Source organism: Brachyhypopomus gauderio, unplaced genomic scaffold, assembly GCF_052324685.1.
Source record: "Brachyhypopomus gauderio isolate BG-103 unplaced genomic scaffold, BGAUD_0.2 sc116, whole genome shotgun sequence".
Lineage (NCBI taxonomy): Eukaryota > Metazoa > Chordata > Actinopteri > Gymnotiformes > Hypopomidae > Brachyhypopomus > Brachyhypopomus gauderio.
In genome coordinates, this window is record NW_027506937.1 from 159,185 (window position 1) to 175,836 (window position 16,652).

General features: G+C 42.2%; 1 protein-coding gene across 1 annotated transcript; it reads right to left on the reverse strand.

Moving 5' to 3' along the window:
• Positions 1 to 3,903: 3,903 nt before the first annotated feature.
• LOC143497919 (uncharacterized) lies at positions 3,904 to 8,082 on the reverse strand. Its single transcript, XM_076993556.1, has 4 exons — positions 7,967 to 8,082; positions 6,971 to 7,032; positions 6,685 to 6,811; positions 3,904 to 6,346 (listed from the first exon to the last, which is right to left on the reverse strand). The coding sequence occupies exons 3-4, from the start codon at positions 6,740 to 6,742 to the stop codon at positions 4,983 to 4,985; spliced, it is 1,422 nt and encodes a 473-aa protein (XP_076849671.1). The 5' UTR covers positions 6,743 to 6,811; positions 6,971 to 7,032; positions 7,967 to 8,082; the 3' UTR covers positions 3,904 to 4,982.
• Between the last annotated feature and the right edge of the window lie 8,570 nt (positions 8,083 to 16,652).

The window sequence follows — 16,652 nt, forward strand, 5'->3', positions numbered from 1 at the left end:
TGTGTGGGGTTTACTAGGAGCAGTGTGGGTTGTGTAGTCTAACAGCAGTGGAAAAGATGAAGAGAACTATGAAGACTAAAGTGAAGAAACTATTGACTGAAGCAGCTGTCCAGTGCTGTCTAAGTATATTGCCATCTCTTGCACTGGGTCCAAGAGGTTTATCAGGACAGACCAGGCCCTCTTAATGAGTTGGTCATTCTACTTCCTGTCTGCAGTCAAGATGCTGCTGCCCCATTATCATTTCATTGCTTAGTAAACCTTGATGTTTTATCATTTATTCAGCAGGTTGCTGCTGAACAATGAATGGGAATTAGTTCAAATAAGCAAACGTCTTCCTAGAATTGATTAAAACAATAAAACAGGGGCATTGGAAAGCCGTTTGCCCCAAATCCCACACACATGCCTAACATTGTATTGTATCTTCTAGGAGGTCAGGCAGTCTTCTTCTTCTTCTTTCTGCTATTCCCGTTTAGGGGTCGCCACAGCGGATCAAACTCCTCCATCTGGCCCTGTCTTGAGTGTCCTCCACTGAAACACCAGCCACTCTCATATCCTCTACCACTGCATCCATAAACCTCCTCTTAGGTCTACCTCTCCTCCTCTTGCCTGGAAGTTCCATCCTCAAGACCCTCCTACCAATATACCTCTCCTCCCTCCTCTGTACATGTTCAAACCATCTCAATCTCGCTTCTCTAACTTTATCTCCAAAACATGCTACATGTGCTGATCCTCTAATAAACTCATTTCTGATCCTATCCTTCCTCGTCACTCCAAATGAGAATCTCAACATCTTCATCTCAGACACCTCCATCTCCCTCACCTGTCTCTTTGTCAGTGTCACTGTCTCCAGTCCATACAACATAGCAGGTCTCACTACTGTCCTATAGATCTTTCCTTTCATTCTAGCCAACACCCTTCTATCACAGATCACCCCAGACACTTTATGCCATCCACACCACCCTGCCTGCACTCTCTTCTTTACCTCTTTTTCACTTCCTCCATTACTCTGTACCCTCGGCCCTAAGTAGGTAAACTCGTCAACCTTCACCAAATCAACTCCTTGTAACTGGACCTGTCCACCGTCTGCCCTGTTATTCACACACATGTACTCTGTTTTACTCCTGCTCACTTTCATTCCCACTCTCCAAAGCATATCTCCATCTTTCCACGCTCACCTCCACCTGCTTCCTACTCTCACTACAGATCACAATGTCATTAGCAAACATCATAGTCCAAGGGGACCCCTGCCTAACGTGCCTAACCTCGTCGTCTGCCCATGACAATTGCGAACAGGTGTCATATTCTGCCCTGCTTCATTCTTGTCTTTCTGTCTTTGTTTTCATTGTCCTGTCAGTGCCATGTGCCTGTGTTTACATTTCTGCCATGTGCTCCTAGTGTCCGCCCACTGTCACCACCCCTCACACGCTCATGAATGAATGAATGTTCAATTTATATAATGCATTTCAGGATACCCAAGGCGCTTTACAATTTTAACACTGGTACAAGTACATTTACGGCATTTGGCAGACTCCCTTATCCAGAGCGACTTACATTTTTATCTCTTTTTTTTTAACATACAAGTGAGTAATTGAGGGTTAAGGGCCTTGCTCAGGGGCACCTCAGTCATGGCCTCAGGTCTGGGAATCGAACCTACGACCCTCCGGTCACAAGACCAGTTCCCTAACCACCAGGCCATGACACCCCAAAGAGTGGACATGGAATTCAAACTTCAGAGGTTCCTGCCCTTTGTTTCTAATTGGGATTATGTGGCTGAACATGTTGAGCTACCGGAGATGACAAGTCTCACACAACCAATCACACACAACGGCAAGAAGCAGCAGCCAACTGCGCACTCTCTACCGGGATCCACAGCCCCCTGGGGGACTGAATGGGGTGCAGGAAGGGGAGAGAGGACAGACCCTAGTGGCAGAGCACCATCCACCACTGGACATACAAGCATAGACACTCAGACAACTGCTATTTATTGAACAAAGGGACACAGATACACACTCAGGGAGAATTTGTCTGGGACTGCCAATTTACCTAACCTCCATGTCTTCGGACTGTGGGAGGGAACCGGAGACCCTGGAGGAAACCCACGCAAACACAGGGAGAACATGGAAACTCCACTCAGATAGGGACTTGAACCCAAGACCCCAGTGCTGAGAAGCAAACATACTTTCAGTTGCTCTGGTTGTCTCCCTCTTGTTAGCCCCAGCTGTTTGTCATTTGTCAATTGAGGGACCTTTACTTTGAAATTCCACATCAGATCTTCTTGATCTTAGCTGAGTGACACCTTTAGGTGGTGTTCTACCATTCTGTAGTGAAATTATTCAGTGCAATCAGAAGGATTCCTTTTAATAACACTGTAAATATAAAACGGTGTAAGGTAACATAAATGTAATAATTTAAATTTACTTTCAAGGTTTTTATTTTTATAGACAAATAGTTTTATTCACAATTTATTAGTTCTGAATTAAATGATTTACTTGTTTATTTATTGTTTTTTTTAATTCATTCTGTACACATTTAGATTTAAATGTGGAATCACAGGCAGCATCACCCATTACCGTAATCTATGGTATACGCGCAAATTCGCAATTTTTTCGGGGGCTGGCTTGACCAAGATTTTTTAAGTGAGGGCTGGCTTGACCGCAGTTTTTAGGACATGAATGCCACGGGTAGTGTGTATTTTTTGCCGTTAGTACCTGGCAGTGACATGCATTTTACGGTGGCCAAGAAGACCTATCGCGCTGCAAAAGAAAAACGCACTAGAGAATTGCTGGATTGCGAACAGGTGTTCTGAAAATCTGTGCTACCCGTCAAGCTGTCCTACCTAGGGCTACTGCGCATGCGTACCCAATAATTGATTTTATCCATCTGTTTATTCCGTCCTACACTAACGGTTTTAGTTGATTGACCTTGAAATAAGCACTTCTTAATGCTTAACATTCGTTCGGTTTGATTATTTTTTATTTCTAAAGCAACTTTCTTAAACACAATTAACCATGTAACGTTAATAATGTTTGTACAGGGTTTCTAAAACATTCCTTAAGCACAGTGTTCCAGTAATCAATACATGACTTAATTGACTCTTATTGCTGAAAGCACGTTCTAATAAGCTAATATAGCCTCTAAAATAGATAGATAGATATACTTTATTTATCCCAGAGGGAAATTCCTGATGATTCCTAAAATGATCGTACCTACAATATTAATGGTAGAAGCTCGTTTGGATAAGATAATATAGCCTATTAAATGATCGTACCTACAGTATTAATGGTAAAAGTATGTTTGTATAAGGTAATATAGCCTATTAAATGATCGTATGTACAGCTACTGCTGCGGTAGTACATTTTGACAAGGTAGACATTGACATGAAATTACTTTGCACACGTGCAGTAGCCCTAGGTAGGACAGCTCGAGGGGTGGCACAGATTTTTGGAACACCTGTTATTTGCACGGTGGGCCGACAGTTCTCAGGGGCTGAGAACTGTCTCTCTTTTCCTTCCCTTTTTTTTCCCCTAAGAGACCGGCCCACAATTTAGAGGGGGCGGCCCATTGGCCCATCTTCAATATAGACAGAGGACTGAACCAATCAAGATATAGGACGAAAGTGGCCCCACCCTTTCTCTGCGTGGTTCGCTGTAACTCCCACTAAGTTCAGTGTTGAGCTCGTTGTTAAAGGAGAGGCAGCATGGAGCAACAGAAGCGGTAGAAAGGAGGAGCGGAGAAGTTACGCACGAATAAATTGAAGAGTCTCAGTGTAGATGCTACAAAATGTGTAAAAATCACAGACATGTTCGCTGCTGTAGCCTCCGCGTCCTCTGTAGGTGAAGCCAGCAGCAGCAGACAGGGAGAGCAGCAGCCAGAGATGCAGGCTTGTGAAAGAGAAACCGAGGGACAGACTGAGAGGGAAAGTGTAGTACGTAAGCAGGTAGTAACATTAGGATAACACAGGGACTTTATTACATGAGAATGATGAGCAATTTGCATACTTCCCAAAATCATCTTCTCAGACCCGGTCGCTGACATGTTTGGTCTGGTTTGGCAACACGTTCACGGGTATTCAAGGAATCATAGACACACATTCAGGGTGCAGGACCTTTTTCATGTTTGAATAGCTGCAATAGTTAAACACTTCATTTCACAAATTTCATCATCTAAAAATACAATGCTTCCTATTAAAATTAACATTAGTCTTCCATTATTGCTCTTTGGGAGTGACAGACCATGCAAATGCATGACAGACAAGTACAGTTTGGTTATGCGTGTCAGAAAACAAACTGTAAAATGTAAAGTGATGCAAGACCTGTAAAAGACCATCATTGATGTTAACAATTAATAATGTGCGGTAACATCCATAAACACCTGTGAAAGACAATCACTGATGTTAACAATTAATAATGTACTGTAACGCAACCATAAACACCTGTGAAAGACCATCACTGATGTTAACAATTAATACTGTGCGGTAACGCATCCATAAACACCTGTGAAAGACCATCACTGATGTTAACAATTAATAATGTACTGTAACGCAACCATAAACACCTGTGAAAGACCATCACTGATGTTAACAATTAATAATGTACTGTAACATCCATAAACACCTGTGAAAGACCATCACTGATGTTAACAATTAATAATGTACTGTAACGCAACCATAAACACCTGTAAAAGACCATCACTGATGTTAACAATTAATAATGTACTGTAACATCCATAAACACCTGTGAAAGACCATCACTGATGTTTAATTAATCATGTGCTGTAACACATCCATAAACACTGCAAACGCTACATTTTCTGCTGTACAACCTTACTACACACATTCCTTTAAAACACTGCTTACAGCTCCCTGCTCACCATTCATAAATCCCATAACTTTTATGCAAAAAGGCCTACAGTACCTTGTTCTAACCCTATTTTTGTAATATTTAATAAGTATAAACTGGTCACATTAGTGCCATGGCGGAGCATTAAGAGGTTTGTCTAGTATGCATATTTTGGTGTTTCTTTAAGTGGGCACTTTGGGAAAAATGTTTTCCACATTGTGTGCAGTGATAAGGTTTTTCTCCGGTGTGAATCCTCTGGTGTTTTTTGAAGGTGCTGTCATGCGCAAAGCTCTTCCCACACTGAGTGCAGTGATACGGTTTCTCTCCGGTGTGTGTTCTCTGGTGGACTTTCAAGAATCGAGAGCATGAAAACCTCTTATCACACTCGGAGCAGGGATACGGTTTTTCACCAGTGTGGGTTCTCAAGTGGACTCTGAAGGTGGTATAGTGTCTATAACTCTTCCCACACTGTGGACACTGAAAAGGTTTTTCTCGTGTGTGAACTCTTTGATGTTGCTTGAAGTATTCTAATCGAGAAAAATTCTTTCCACACTGGAAGCAGAGATGGTGTTTTTCTTGCGTGTGTATTTTCTGGTGAACCTTTAAGTTGCTGCTTTGTGTAAATCTCTTGTCACACTGAGTGCAGTGATACGGTTTTTCTCCAGTGTGAATTCTCTGGTGAAGCTTGAAATTTCCGGATTGTGAAAATGTTTTTCCACACTGGGAGCACTCGTAAGGTTTTTCTCCTGTGTGCACCATCTGGTGGATCTTCAAGCCTCTACTATATGAAAAACTCTTCCCACACTGAGAGCAGTGAAAAGGTGCTTCTCCAGTGTGTACTCTCTCGTGAATCTTCAAGCTTATAGCATGTGCAAATGCTTTCCCACACTGAGCACAGTGAAAAGGTTTTTCTCCAGTGTGGGTCCTCTGGTGGATTTTCAGGGCATTCACTTGTGCAAAACTTTGCCCACACTGTGAGCACTGATGGGGCTTTATCCCAGTGTGAATTCGTTCATGTTCCCGCAAGTGTCCGACTTGACTAAAGTTCTTGCCACAATGAAAGCAGTGATAGGGTTTTTCTCCAGTGTGTACCCTCTGGTGGATTATCAGGTTTCGAGCCCCCCCAAAATTCTTCCCACACTGAGAGCAATGATGAAGTTTCTCCCCTTTGTGATTTTTTTTATGCTCCCTTAACTTACTAAAATCTGAGAAACTTTTCTCACACTTGGAACACCGATAAGTTTTTTCTCGTGTATGAATTCGCTGGTGGGCGTTTAAGAGTCGTGCTTGTCTGAAGCTCCTCCCACACTGAGAGCAGCAGTAACTCTGCTCTTTGGTGTGTACGTCCTGGTGCGCCTTTAAGTGAGAAAATTGCAAAAAACTCTTTCCACACTGGAGGCAGCAGTGCTGCTTTGCTTTCTTGTGTTTGTTTGTGTGCTGAGGTGTATCGCATTCATCATTCTCTTCTCCACGTTCCCAATCAGATTTGTTCAGGACTTTGACCCAACCTATTTGAAGGATAAATAATGTGAAGGATACATTTTACTTTCATTAATAGGATGTGTGCTTGTTTCACACTTTTACTGCTAAAAGTCTTGGCATACAAACACCTAACTGATGTAGGCTCTTTATGCATTGGAAACAATATTCAAAATAGTTTGACCACGAGTAAGTCTAAAAAAATTTTTTTTTCCACTGTACATTATTTCCAGTGTTGTCTGACGTGAGCTTAGACTGCACCTGAGACTTCCACAAAGCTTAAGTCTCTTAAGACTTAAAATAAGAAATAAGACGAGAGTCCAGCCCACACCATTACCACACCACTAGAACAGAAAATCATACGTACGGGTTCGCTTGTTGTCTCCTTCCTCTTGTTTGACCTTTGACCTCAAACGTGGCACCATGGTGCGCTGTCTGATGTTCGTCTTTTAGTTTCACTATGCTGATACGCCAGATTAACACAAGGTCTGCTCCTAAAATTACAGTAATACCACAGATTATAACAAGATCTGCTCCTCGAACTACAGTAATACCACAGATTATAACCCAAAATCTGCTTCTAAAACACAATGTGTAAGACCACAAAAAACCATCAAAACAGCACATGCTGTAAACATGTTTACAGAACTAACCTCTGTTCAATAATGTGGATGTTTCTGGTAGGCTGTCTGACTGATGTCAGATGTTGGGGTTTCTGTGTAGAATAATAAATATGTATGAGGTACATTTTTATACATTAGAAAAAAAACTTTCTTGTTTCTTCCATCCTGAAAAAAATCATAAATGACCCGATTGAGGAGAAATGAGGTTAAAATGATTATTTTTACAGATCTGATTGAATTACAATACACAGAATCCTGATTCTTTTCTTATCTGAACCCCCTACAGACACAACATTGGCAGAGTAATGACCACACCCAGGAATCACATAAAGAAAAGCAAGAAAAGGTACAGGGTCATGGTGTCAAAGTAGTGAGTCATCTTATTTTAGAGTGGAATTGAGAGAAAGTCATACTAGAGCTAGAAAGCAGTTTATGGCCATAAAGTCTGTAAGCATATTCTCCTGAAAATGAAAACAGCAAACCTACCCTAGTTTTTTTTTTATTATTGCCAATGTTAGTTATAAATTGGTAACTTTGCCAACACATATTTGAATGTTTCACAGTAATCTGCTACAGGTGACATGGATCATCGCTTCTATATTCGTGCAGCAAACCAAGCAGTCTCCACCTGGCACCATAAATCACAACGCCTGAAACTCCTCATTTAACAAAAGCAACATTAGCCTATGCTCCCATTCAATTAGATGTCGCAGTAGGCATAGTACTTTAAATACACCTTCCTCTCACATTTATTCAAATGGAGAACTTTTGCTTAATAAGTTTGATACACACACACATACACTCACACATCCACTAGTGGGGTAATTGTACACCGACTGCCCAGCTGAAGGCGCTTGTGTGCTAGTTGGTGTTTACCTCTACGATTTACACCTACATTAGTGCTGTAGGTAACAGTAATCGCTAGAACAACACTTGTTTTCGCGAGAGAATTAATACCCGAATTAAACACAAGACATTAAACTTGTAAACAGCTGTTCGTATAACAGCTACCTGTAAGGAACTTACCGACGTCCAGCAGCAGTGTTTCGTGTTTCCCAGCGGCTGTGTGCACTGCTCTGTCGCTCCGGGTGAACACAACGATGAAAGTGGTTCCGCGAGTCCGGTCGTTTATTCGCGTAACACATCCGGTTTAGATGGCGGGATACGTTAATGACAAACTCACAACAAGTGTTTTCATGTTATAAACGTTTTCAGTCTTGAAGTGAGCAAACTGGGTAAATGTAGTGTTGTAACACAGCAATGTTCATACAGCAGAAGAAATCATATATCTGATGGAAACAAACATAGCTCTTCAGGATTAAAATAAATCTGGCTGCATAGTCAGTGCTTACCGTGCGTGCCATATTAAAATAGTGGATGTGGATTATCTGAAATACTTAACGGATTTTTGTGCATGAAGTTGTTTGGTTAGAGTGATTCAAACGTGTCTGCTGGTTGTTTTGGAAGTCAGTGCCGTCAACTACCAGTACCACTACCAGCTGTGACACAGTCCACATAATACTGAATACAATACTATTTCAACATCACACAGGGCATGATACGAGGAAATATTTTTGTTGAAATACACATTTATTGGGACCACACATCTGCACAGCACAAGTCTTCAAAAACAGAAAGTTTGTTTTGTAGAGAAACATTCCAAGTGAAATGTTTTATTCATGGTTCTAATTATTTCCATTTGTAGTAAATTGACCAATGAATTTAAGCAGATCAGAAAGTGAAGGATATAATGTCTACGGACAGAGCAGTGATGACATTAAAACGTTTATTAAATGCTGTGTGATGTTTCTTCTATATTGTGAGTTGCCAGTTGTCCATGTAGGGGAGACCGGGTATGGTTGTAACACTTTTTGCTTCAGTAACTCACTGAATTTTTGAGCTAGAGTTCTCAAACATTTGTTTCTACACACATTTGTTTACTACAAATGGCACCAATTCAAAACTCAATTCAAATCTCACAGCCCTCGTAAGTTGATGTCAATTACATTGTTTTCCTTTGTTACCCCACTACCGAGGTAGGTTGTAACACATGCTGGGGTAAGTTGTAACAATTACACAAAAGAGGCAAATACAGAGGCCACACTATGCAGCTTCAAAAAGGTTTTTGAAATAAAATAACAATCCAGAACAATGTCTCTCTCTCTCTGTGACTGACCATAACTCATATACACCTTCTGTTTTCAGGAGTGTGTGTGTGTGTGTAAATTAGTGTACTAGAACAAACTTATTTAACAATAGTTATGCTTAATGAACACTAATACAATGAACGTGTGTAAAGAACATGTAGGTCCAATAATAAATGTCTCTCTCTCTCTCTCTGTGTGTGTGTGTGTGTGTGTGTGTTACATGGCAGATACCATGTGCCTTCACAACTGATCTGACTGACTTGCCCTTCTTTGTGACCTCATCAGATGTTTTTAAAACATTCGCAGACACACCTCTGTCAGTCTTTCTTTTTCACTGCCTAGGCATTCTGTAAAATTATTAAAATTAAGAAAATTTTCTTAGTTGTATGTAAGGTGATTGCTGTAGCACGTTTTAAAGCTGTGTTACAACCATATCCACCCCTGTCAGCCAGTGTTTAACTAGCTGTATTATCAAGGTGATTTGAAATTAACAAAGGGGAAATGCATCACAATTTACCTGAGAAACTACTGTTTAATGTAATATAATTCATATGGTTTTATCTGCAATAGTATAAGTACTAAACAAAATAGTCTTGATTCAGAAATGTACTTTCTCACCTCAAAATCAGTTTTTTTCTCTATGGAATCTGCATGTGCCTGTTTACAGCCTTGATATTCACCATGTGAGATCAGGGAGGAATTGGGTAAATACTGGAATGATCATATGACTCCTATCTCATCCATAATCGGTGGAACTGATGGTGTTACAACTCTCCCCATCTTACAACCATACCCGGTCTCCACTGGTATATGTATCCTAAACATATTATGCGCTACCAGAAAGTCAGTACTTCCTACTGTGGTGTTCCAGATGAGATTGTTTTAGACAAGTAGATGTTTTGTCCCAAGCTCGGTCCTGAAGGCCTTTCTTACACGTGTGGCTGTAGTGTGGACACATTAACGGAGCCATCCAGCTTATCATGGGTGCTTACAGTCGGACACCAAAACAGCTGTTAAACAGTAACGCAGCCATCCAGCTTCTCATGGGTGCTCATGCTCTGACTCCAGAACAGATGTTAAATGGTAACGCTGCAACTCAACTCCTCACTGGTACTCACACTCAGACGCCAGAACAGATGTTTAGCTATATATTATGATGAATATGCTCAGTTCAGCAGTTATGGCAGGATCCAGTCCAAGTTAAGCTCTGTCTGTAGTCAATGAAAACCCATAACGCCAATAAAGACCCTCTTAAGTCTCTTGTGTTGGTAATGATTGGAAACACTCACACACACATATACAGGAAGTGTGTGTGCTACTCAAAATACTGACCCTGACATCTCCCGTTTCAAAAGGTGTTTTGTTCTTAATGTAAAATAAATGCATAGTACACACACTTAAAGCACTAAAGCACTTACACTAATGTTCATTTCCACATGACTAAAATATTATTGCACTCACGGTTGTGCAGACGAATTCACTTATATGCTTCCATTCACTTTAATAATAAAATGCTGATGGAATATTACACAATTTAGCAGCATTACCATAGCAATAATAATAAAGCAATTGGACATATAGTAAAGAGAATGCAGCACATAGAGAAACTTGGGTAGCTTCCTGTGAAAGAAAGGTTCGTATTCTCCGTATGTTGCAGAGGAGAAATCTGCAGGATCTGGTCATTGGCCACTCAGAGAAGTGACGAGCAGAATCTGCCTGTTAAAAAGTGGCAGTCAAAATTCAGTGTTATTCAATGTTAATTTTGTGCCAATACCATTAGAAATATTATAGTGCTTATGTACTGAAATAATTAACATGATTTGGTATAACTGATAAGTCTTTGAATTATCACCTGGTTAGATTCTGAAACTCTGCAGGTAAAATATTTATTGATATTGAAATTACTTCTCAAAGTTTATCCTTGGAAAACATTTGATGTCTAGGGGCACAAGTGTGCAGGTTAACTAAGCTCTGTTTCAAAAATTTGATACATTCACCTTATCTGAGTCCCTTTGAAAACCTACAGAGCTTTGTTAAGCTTATACATCTGGCCATCAGGTTTCATCCAAGAATGAAAACTGCAAAGCCATTTCAGAAAGGGATCAGACTTCTCTGTTATGTTGAATCATGACAATGACATCTGTGAATTAGCACTTAATCTGGGAAAACACACATAAACAGTGAAGAGGGATTCGGGAGGTGGCAGATCCTGAAGATCCAGTGTAGTGGTGCAGCAGGGAGAGTCACTCACCTCAACATAATGGCCAGATTGATTTGTACTGTGAGCTAGTGCTCCTGCTCTGTTCTGTGCTGCTCCTGCTCTGGGGTGGGTTTCCCGAAACGTTCGTAGCGCTAAGTACTTCGTAACCTCGTATGAAACGTATGAGGTTAAGAAGTACTTAGCGCTAAGAACGTTTCGGGAAACTCACCCCTGGGCTGTACCAAAGTATAGGTCAAACTTGGTGCATATTATTTTTTGCTTTACATATTTAACATATGAGAAAACATATTGATTCCCTAAGGGTTAAAATGCTGTGGACAAAATCTTCACAATGATCCCAATAATGGTGTTTTTATTTTTTACACACCATGCCTGGTCTCCTTCAGATTTGCATTAGTTTAACTGAGAAGTGGTCCAGCTGCAGCGTGAATTTTAATTGCATAGGATTTTCTCCATTAATCTGGAAATGTTTTGACAAATAAATACAGCAGTTTTTAAATAAGTCTATTTATTTTACTAACAGAAATGCCCATGCAAAACAACCCCAAAAGTCAACACAAACAGTGGTTTACATATTTCATTTGACTGGAACCGAGCAGGCCATTGGGTCTTGAATTCTCCAACCTGGGGTTGATGAGTATGAGGGCCAGTGCTGGGGGAGGGGGTCTAGGGTGGTCACGGGCTAGGGAGTAGCTATCTTTTGTTGCAATTTTAACACATTTACAAAACTTTAAGAAATTTTAAATTTTACACACCTTAAACTCACACCCACGTACTAAAATGGACTACATTAACACACGCCCATAATATATACACTACCGTTCAAAAGTTTGTGGTCACTTAGAAATGTTCTTATTTTTGAAAGAAAAGCTGTTTTTTTTTTTAATTTAGCTAACATTAAATGCATCAAAAATACACTCTATACATTATTAATGTGGTAAATGACTATTCTAGCTGTAAACGTCTGGTTTTTAATGCAATATCTACATAGATGTATGGAGACCCATTTCCAACAACCATTACTCCAGTGTTCTAATGGTACATTGTGTTTGCTAACTGTGTAAGGAGGCTATTGGATATTTTGAAAACCCTTGTGCAAGTAGGTTAGCACAGCTGAAAACAGTTTTGCTGGTTAGAGAAGCTATAAAACCGACCTTCCTTTGAGCTAGTTGAGAATCTGGAGCATTATAATTGTTGGTTCGATTAAACTCACAAAATGGCCAGAAAAAGACAACTTTCAATTGAAACTCGACAGTCTATTCTTGTTCTGAGAAATGAAGACTATTCCATGCGAGACATTGCCAAGAAACTGAAGATTTCCTACAATGGTGTGTACTACTCCCTTCAGAGGAGAGCACAGACAGGCTCTAACCAGAGTAGAAGGAGAAGTGGAAGGCCCCGCTGCACAACTGAGCAAGAAGACAAGTACATTAGAGTCTCAGGTTTGAGAAATCGACGCCTCACAGGTCCTCAACTGGCAGCTTCATTAAATAGTACCCGCAAAATGCCAGTGTCAACGTCTACAGTGAAGAGGCGACTCCGGGATGCTGGCCTTCAGGACAGAGTGGCAAAGAAAAAGCCATATCTGAGATTGGCTAATAAAAGAAAAAGATTAATATGGGCAAAAGAACACAGACATTGGACAGAGGAAGATTGGAAAAAAGTGTTATGGACAAACGAATCAAAGTTTGAGGTGTTTGGATCACACAGATGTCATCTTCGCTGATTGCGTCTACGTGACATAGATCGCGAGCACCCTCTGGTGGTCATAGGTGGGGCAGTGCTGGGGCCTGCCCTGACACTATGATCTTTTACATTTTTACATTTACATTTGAATCATTTTGCTACTATCTTCCACACTGTTGGGCCTAGAAGCAAAATTCTACTTGTTGCATTCCTTGGCTCAAGCCAAACAAAAAAGCCTCAAAAAGCCCTTATTCCTTACATAAAAAGCCACACAAACACACACATACACACAAAGCTAATCACAGCATGTTCTGAATCATTTTGCCAATACAATTTGTTTTGATCGTTTGGGCCTTTAGTTCCTCAACTGAGTAATTTTTCAATTAGCCTTTGGGCTTTTTTTTTGTGTGTGATTCCGCTTGCGACTATATTTAGCTTAGTTCTTTCTTTGTGCTGAAGCTTCTGAAGTAATTACATTGCATATAATAATCTTAATAATAATCTTTATTTGTATAGCCCCTTTCATACATACATGCAACTCAAAGTGCTTTACAGTATAAATCAAAAGAAACTTTAAAAGGAGATAATGTGACGGTGGGTGCGGCGTCAAGGACGAGACACAAATCCTTTTAGGCAGCAGACGTCACTAATATAATATACGAATATAGCGCGTATAGCGCACGTGGAACACTGAACAGGTACAGAGACGTGTAAATTTTAGACAACGACGAGCACAGGACACTGCGCGAGCGCACATTAAATAGACAAACCACATGATCCCCACGTGATAACGAGACGAGCCACAGGTGAGACTGATTATCACAAGACACAACCACAACCACGAAGATCCACAGATGCAGACGATGACAAAAAGAAATTAAAGATAAAAATATTAAAGTAACATAAAAAGTAAAAAAGTAAAGTAAATAAGATAATAAAAAAGTAAAGTAAATAAGATAAAACTATTCAGATAATTAGATTTAGAAAATAATAGACAACATAGTGTAATAAAATTGTAAATAAAAAAGTAAATAAAATTGAGTTTCTTAACTAAAAGCAGATCTAAACAGGAATGTTTTGAGACTGTTCTTAAAACTATGCAGGGATGAAATGCCTCTGAGCTCTTCAGGAAGAGAATTCCAGAGCTTTGGGCCATAGTGGCTAAAAGCACCCTGCCAATCTTTAATATACCACATTAAGTGTTTGTACTGGTTTCTTTTTCCTGATTTCCTGGTTTTTGGAATGTTTTGTTTGTTACTAATTCTCCCCATTCTTATTATACTTATTGTATTTGTTTTATGTATTATATACATATTGTATATAACCTCCTGTGGGTTCACCACCCACAGAGGCTATCGTAGGGGGCCGGTGCAGTGTGGATTAGGTGGCAGCCGAAGGCGGGGACCTCGGCGGCCTGATCCTTGGACAGGGCAGCTAGCTGTTGGGACATGGAATGTCACCACACTAGGGGGAAAAGAGCCCTAGCTTGTGCAGGAGGCGGAGCGGTACCAGCTAGAGATAGTTGGGCTCACCGCTACGCACAGCATGGGCTCTGGAACCCAGCTCCTTGAGAGGGGCTGGACTCTTCATTTCTCTGGAGTTGCTCATGGTGAACGGCGGCGGGCTGGTGCGGGCGTTCTTATAGCTCCCCAGCTTAGTCGTTATGTGTTGGAGTTTACCCCGGTGAACGAGAGGGTTGCCTGTCTTCGCCTTCGGGTCGGGAGCAGGGCTCTGGCCGTTGTTTGTGCCTATGGACCAAATAGCAGCACAGAGTATTCAGCCTTCTTGGAGTCCCTGGGAGGGGTGCTCCAACAGGGGACTCCATTGTTCTACTGGGGGACTTCAACGCTCATGTGAGCAATGACAGTGACACCTGGAGGGGCGTGATTGGGAGGAACGGCCCCCCCAATATGAACCAGAGTGGTGCTTTGTTATTGGACTTCTGTGCTAGTCATGGTTTGTCCATAACGAACACCATGTTCGAGCATAGGGATGTCCACAAGTGCACCTGGCACCAGGACACCTTAGGTCGGAGGTCGATGATCGATTTTGTTGTCGTTTCATCTGATCTCCGGCCCTATGTTTTGGACACTCGGGTAAAGAGAGGGGCCAAGCTGTCAACTGATCACTACCTGGTGGTAAGTTGGATCCGCTGGCAGAGGAGGGGGCTGGACAGACCTGGAAGACCCAAACGTATTGTGAGGGTCTGCTGGGAACGTCTTGCTGAGCACTCTGTCAGGGAGGTCTACAACTGCCACCTCCGGGAAAGATTTTCCCAGCTTCCGAGGGAGTCGGGGGACATGGAGTCTGAGTGGACCATGTTCTCCGACTCTATCGTTGAAGCTGCTGTACTGAGTTGTGGCCGCAAGGTCGCTGGTGCCTGTCGTGGCGGCAATCTCCGTACCAGATGGTGGACACCGGAAGTACGGGATGCCGTCAAGCTGAAGAAGGAGTCCTATCGGGCCATGTTGGCCACTGGGACTCCTGAGGCAGTTGATAGGTATCGGCAGACCAGGCGTGCGGCGGCTCAGGCAGTGGCAGAAGCAAAAACTCTGAGCTGGGAAAAGTTTGGTGAGGCCATGGAGGAGGACTATCGGTCGGCCTCAAAGAAATTCTGGCAAACCGTCCGGCACCTCAGAAGGGATAAGCAGTGCTCTGTCAACACTGTCTACAGTGCGGGTGGAGAGCTGTTGACCTCGACTGAGGATATTGTCGCACGGTGGAAGGAATACTTTGAGGATCTCCTAAATCCCTCTGTCATGCCTTCCATTGACGAGGCGGAGACTGACGACTCAGTGGCGGACCCGTCCATTACCCAAGCCGAAGTCACTGAGGTGGTTCGCAAACTCCCCAGTGGCAAGGCAGCGGGAGTGGATGAGATTCGTCCTGAGTATCTTAAGTCTCTGGATGTTGTGGGGTTGTCTTGGTTGACACGCCTCTGCAACATCGCATGGCAATCTGGGACTGTTCCTCTGGAGTGGCAGACTGGGGTGGTGATTCCACTTTTTAAAAAAGGGGACCGGAGAGTGTGCCCCAATTATCGGGGTATCACACTTCTTAGCCTTCCTGGTAAGGTCTACTCTAGGGTACTGGAAAGGAGAATTTGGCCGATAGTCTAACCTCGGATCCAAGAGGAACAATGCGGCTTTCGTCCTGGCCGTGGAACACTGGACCAGCTTTATACCCTTCATAGGGTGCTCGAGGGTTTGTGGGAGTATGCCCAACTAGTCCACATGTGTTTTGTGGATCTGGAGAAGGCATTCGATCGTGTTCCTCGTGGTATTCTGTGGGGGGTGCTCCAGGAGTATGGAATCGGGGGTCCTCTACTAAGGGCTGTCCGGTCTCTGTATGATCGGAGCAGGAGATTGGTTCGCATTGCCGGCAGTAAGTCGGACCTGTTTCCGGTGCATGTTGGACTCCGTCAGGGCTGCCCATTGTCACCAGTCCTGTTCATAATTTTTATGGACAGGATCTCAAGGCGCAGCCAAGGGCAGGAGGGAGTCCTGTTTGGAGGCCACAGGATTTCATCTCTGCTATTTGCAGATGATGTTGTTCTGTTGGCATCTTCAGGCCACGACCTTCAGCATGCATTGGGGCGGTTTGCAGCCGAGTGTGAAGCAGCTGGGATGAGAATCAGCACCTCTAATTCCGAGGCCAT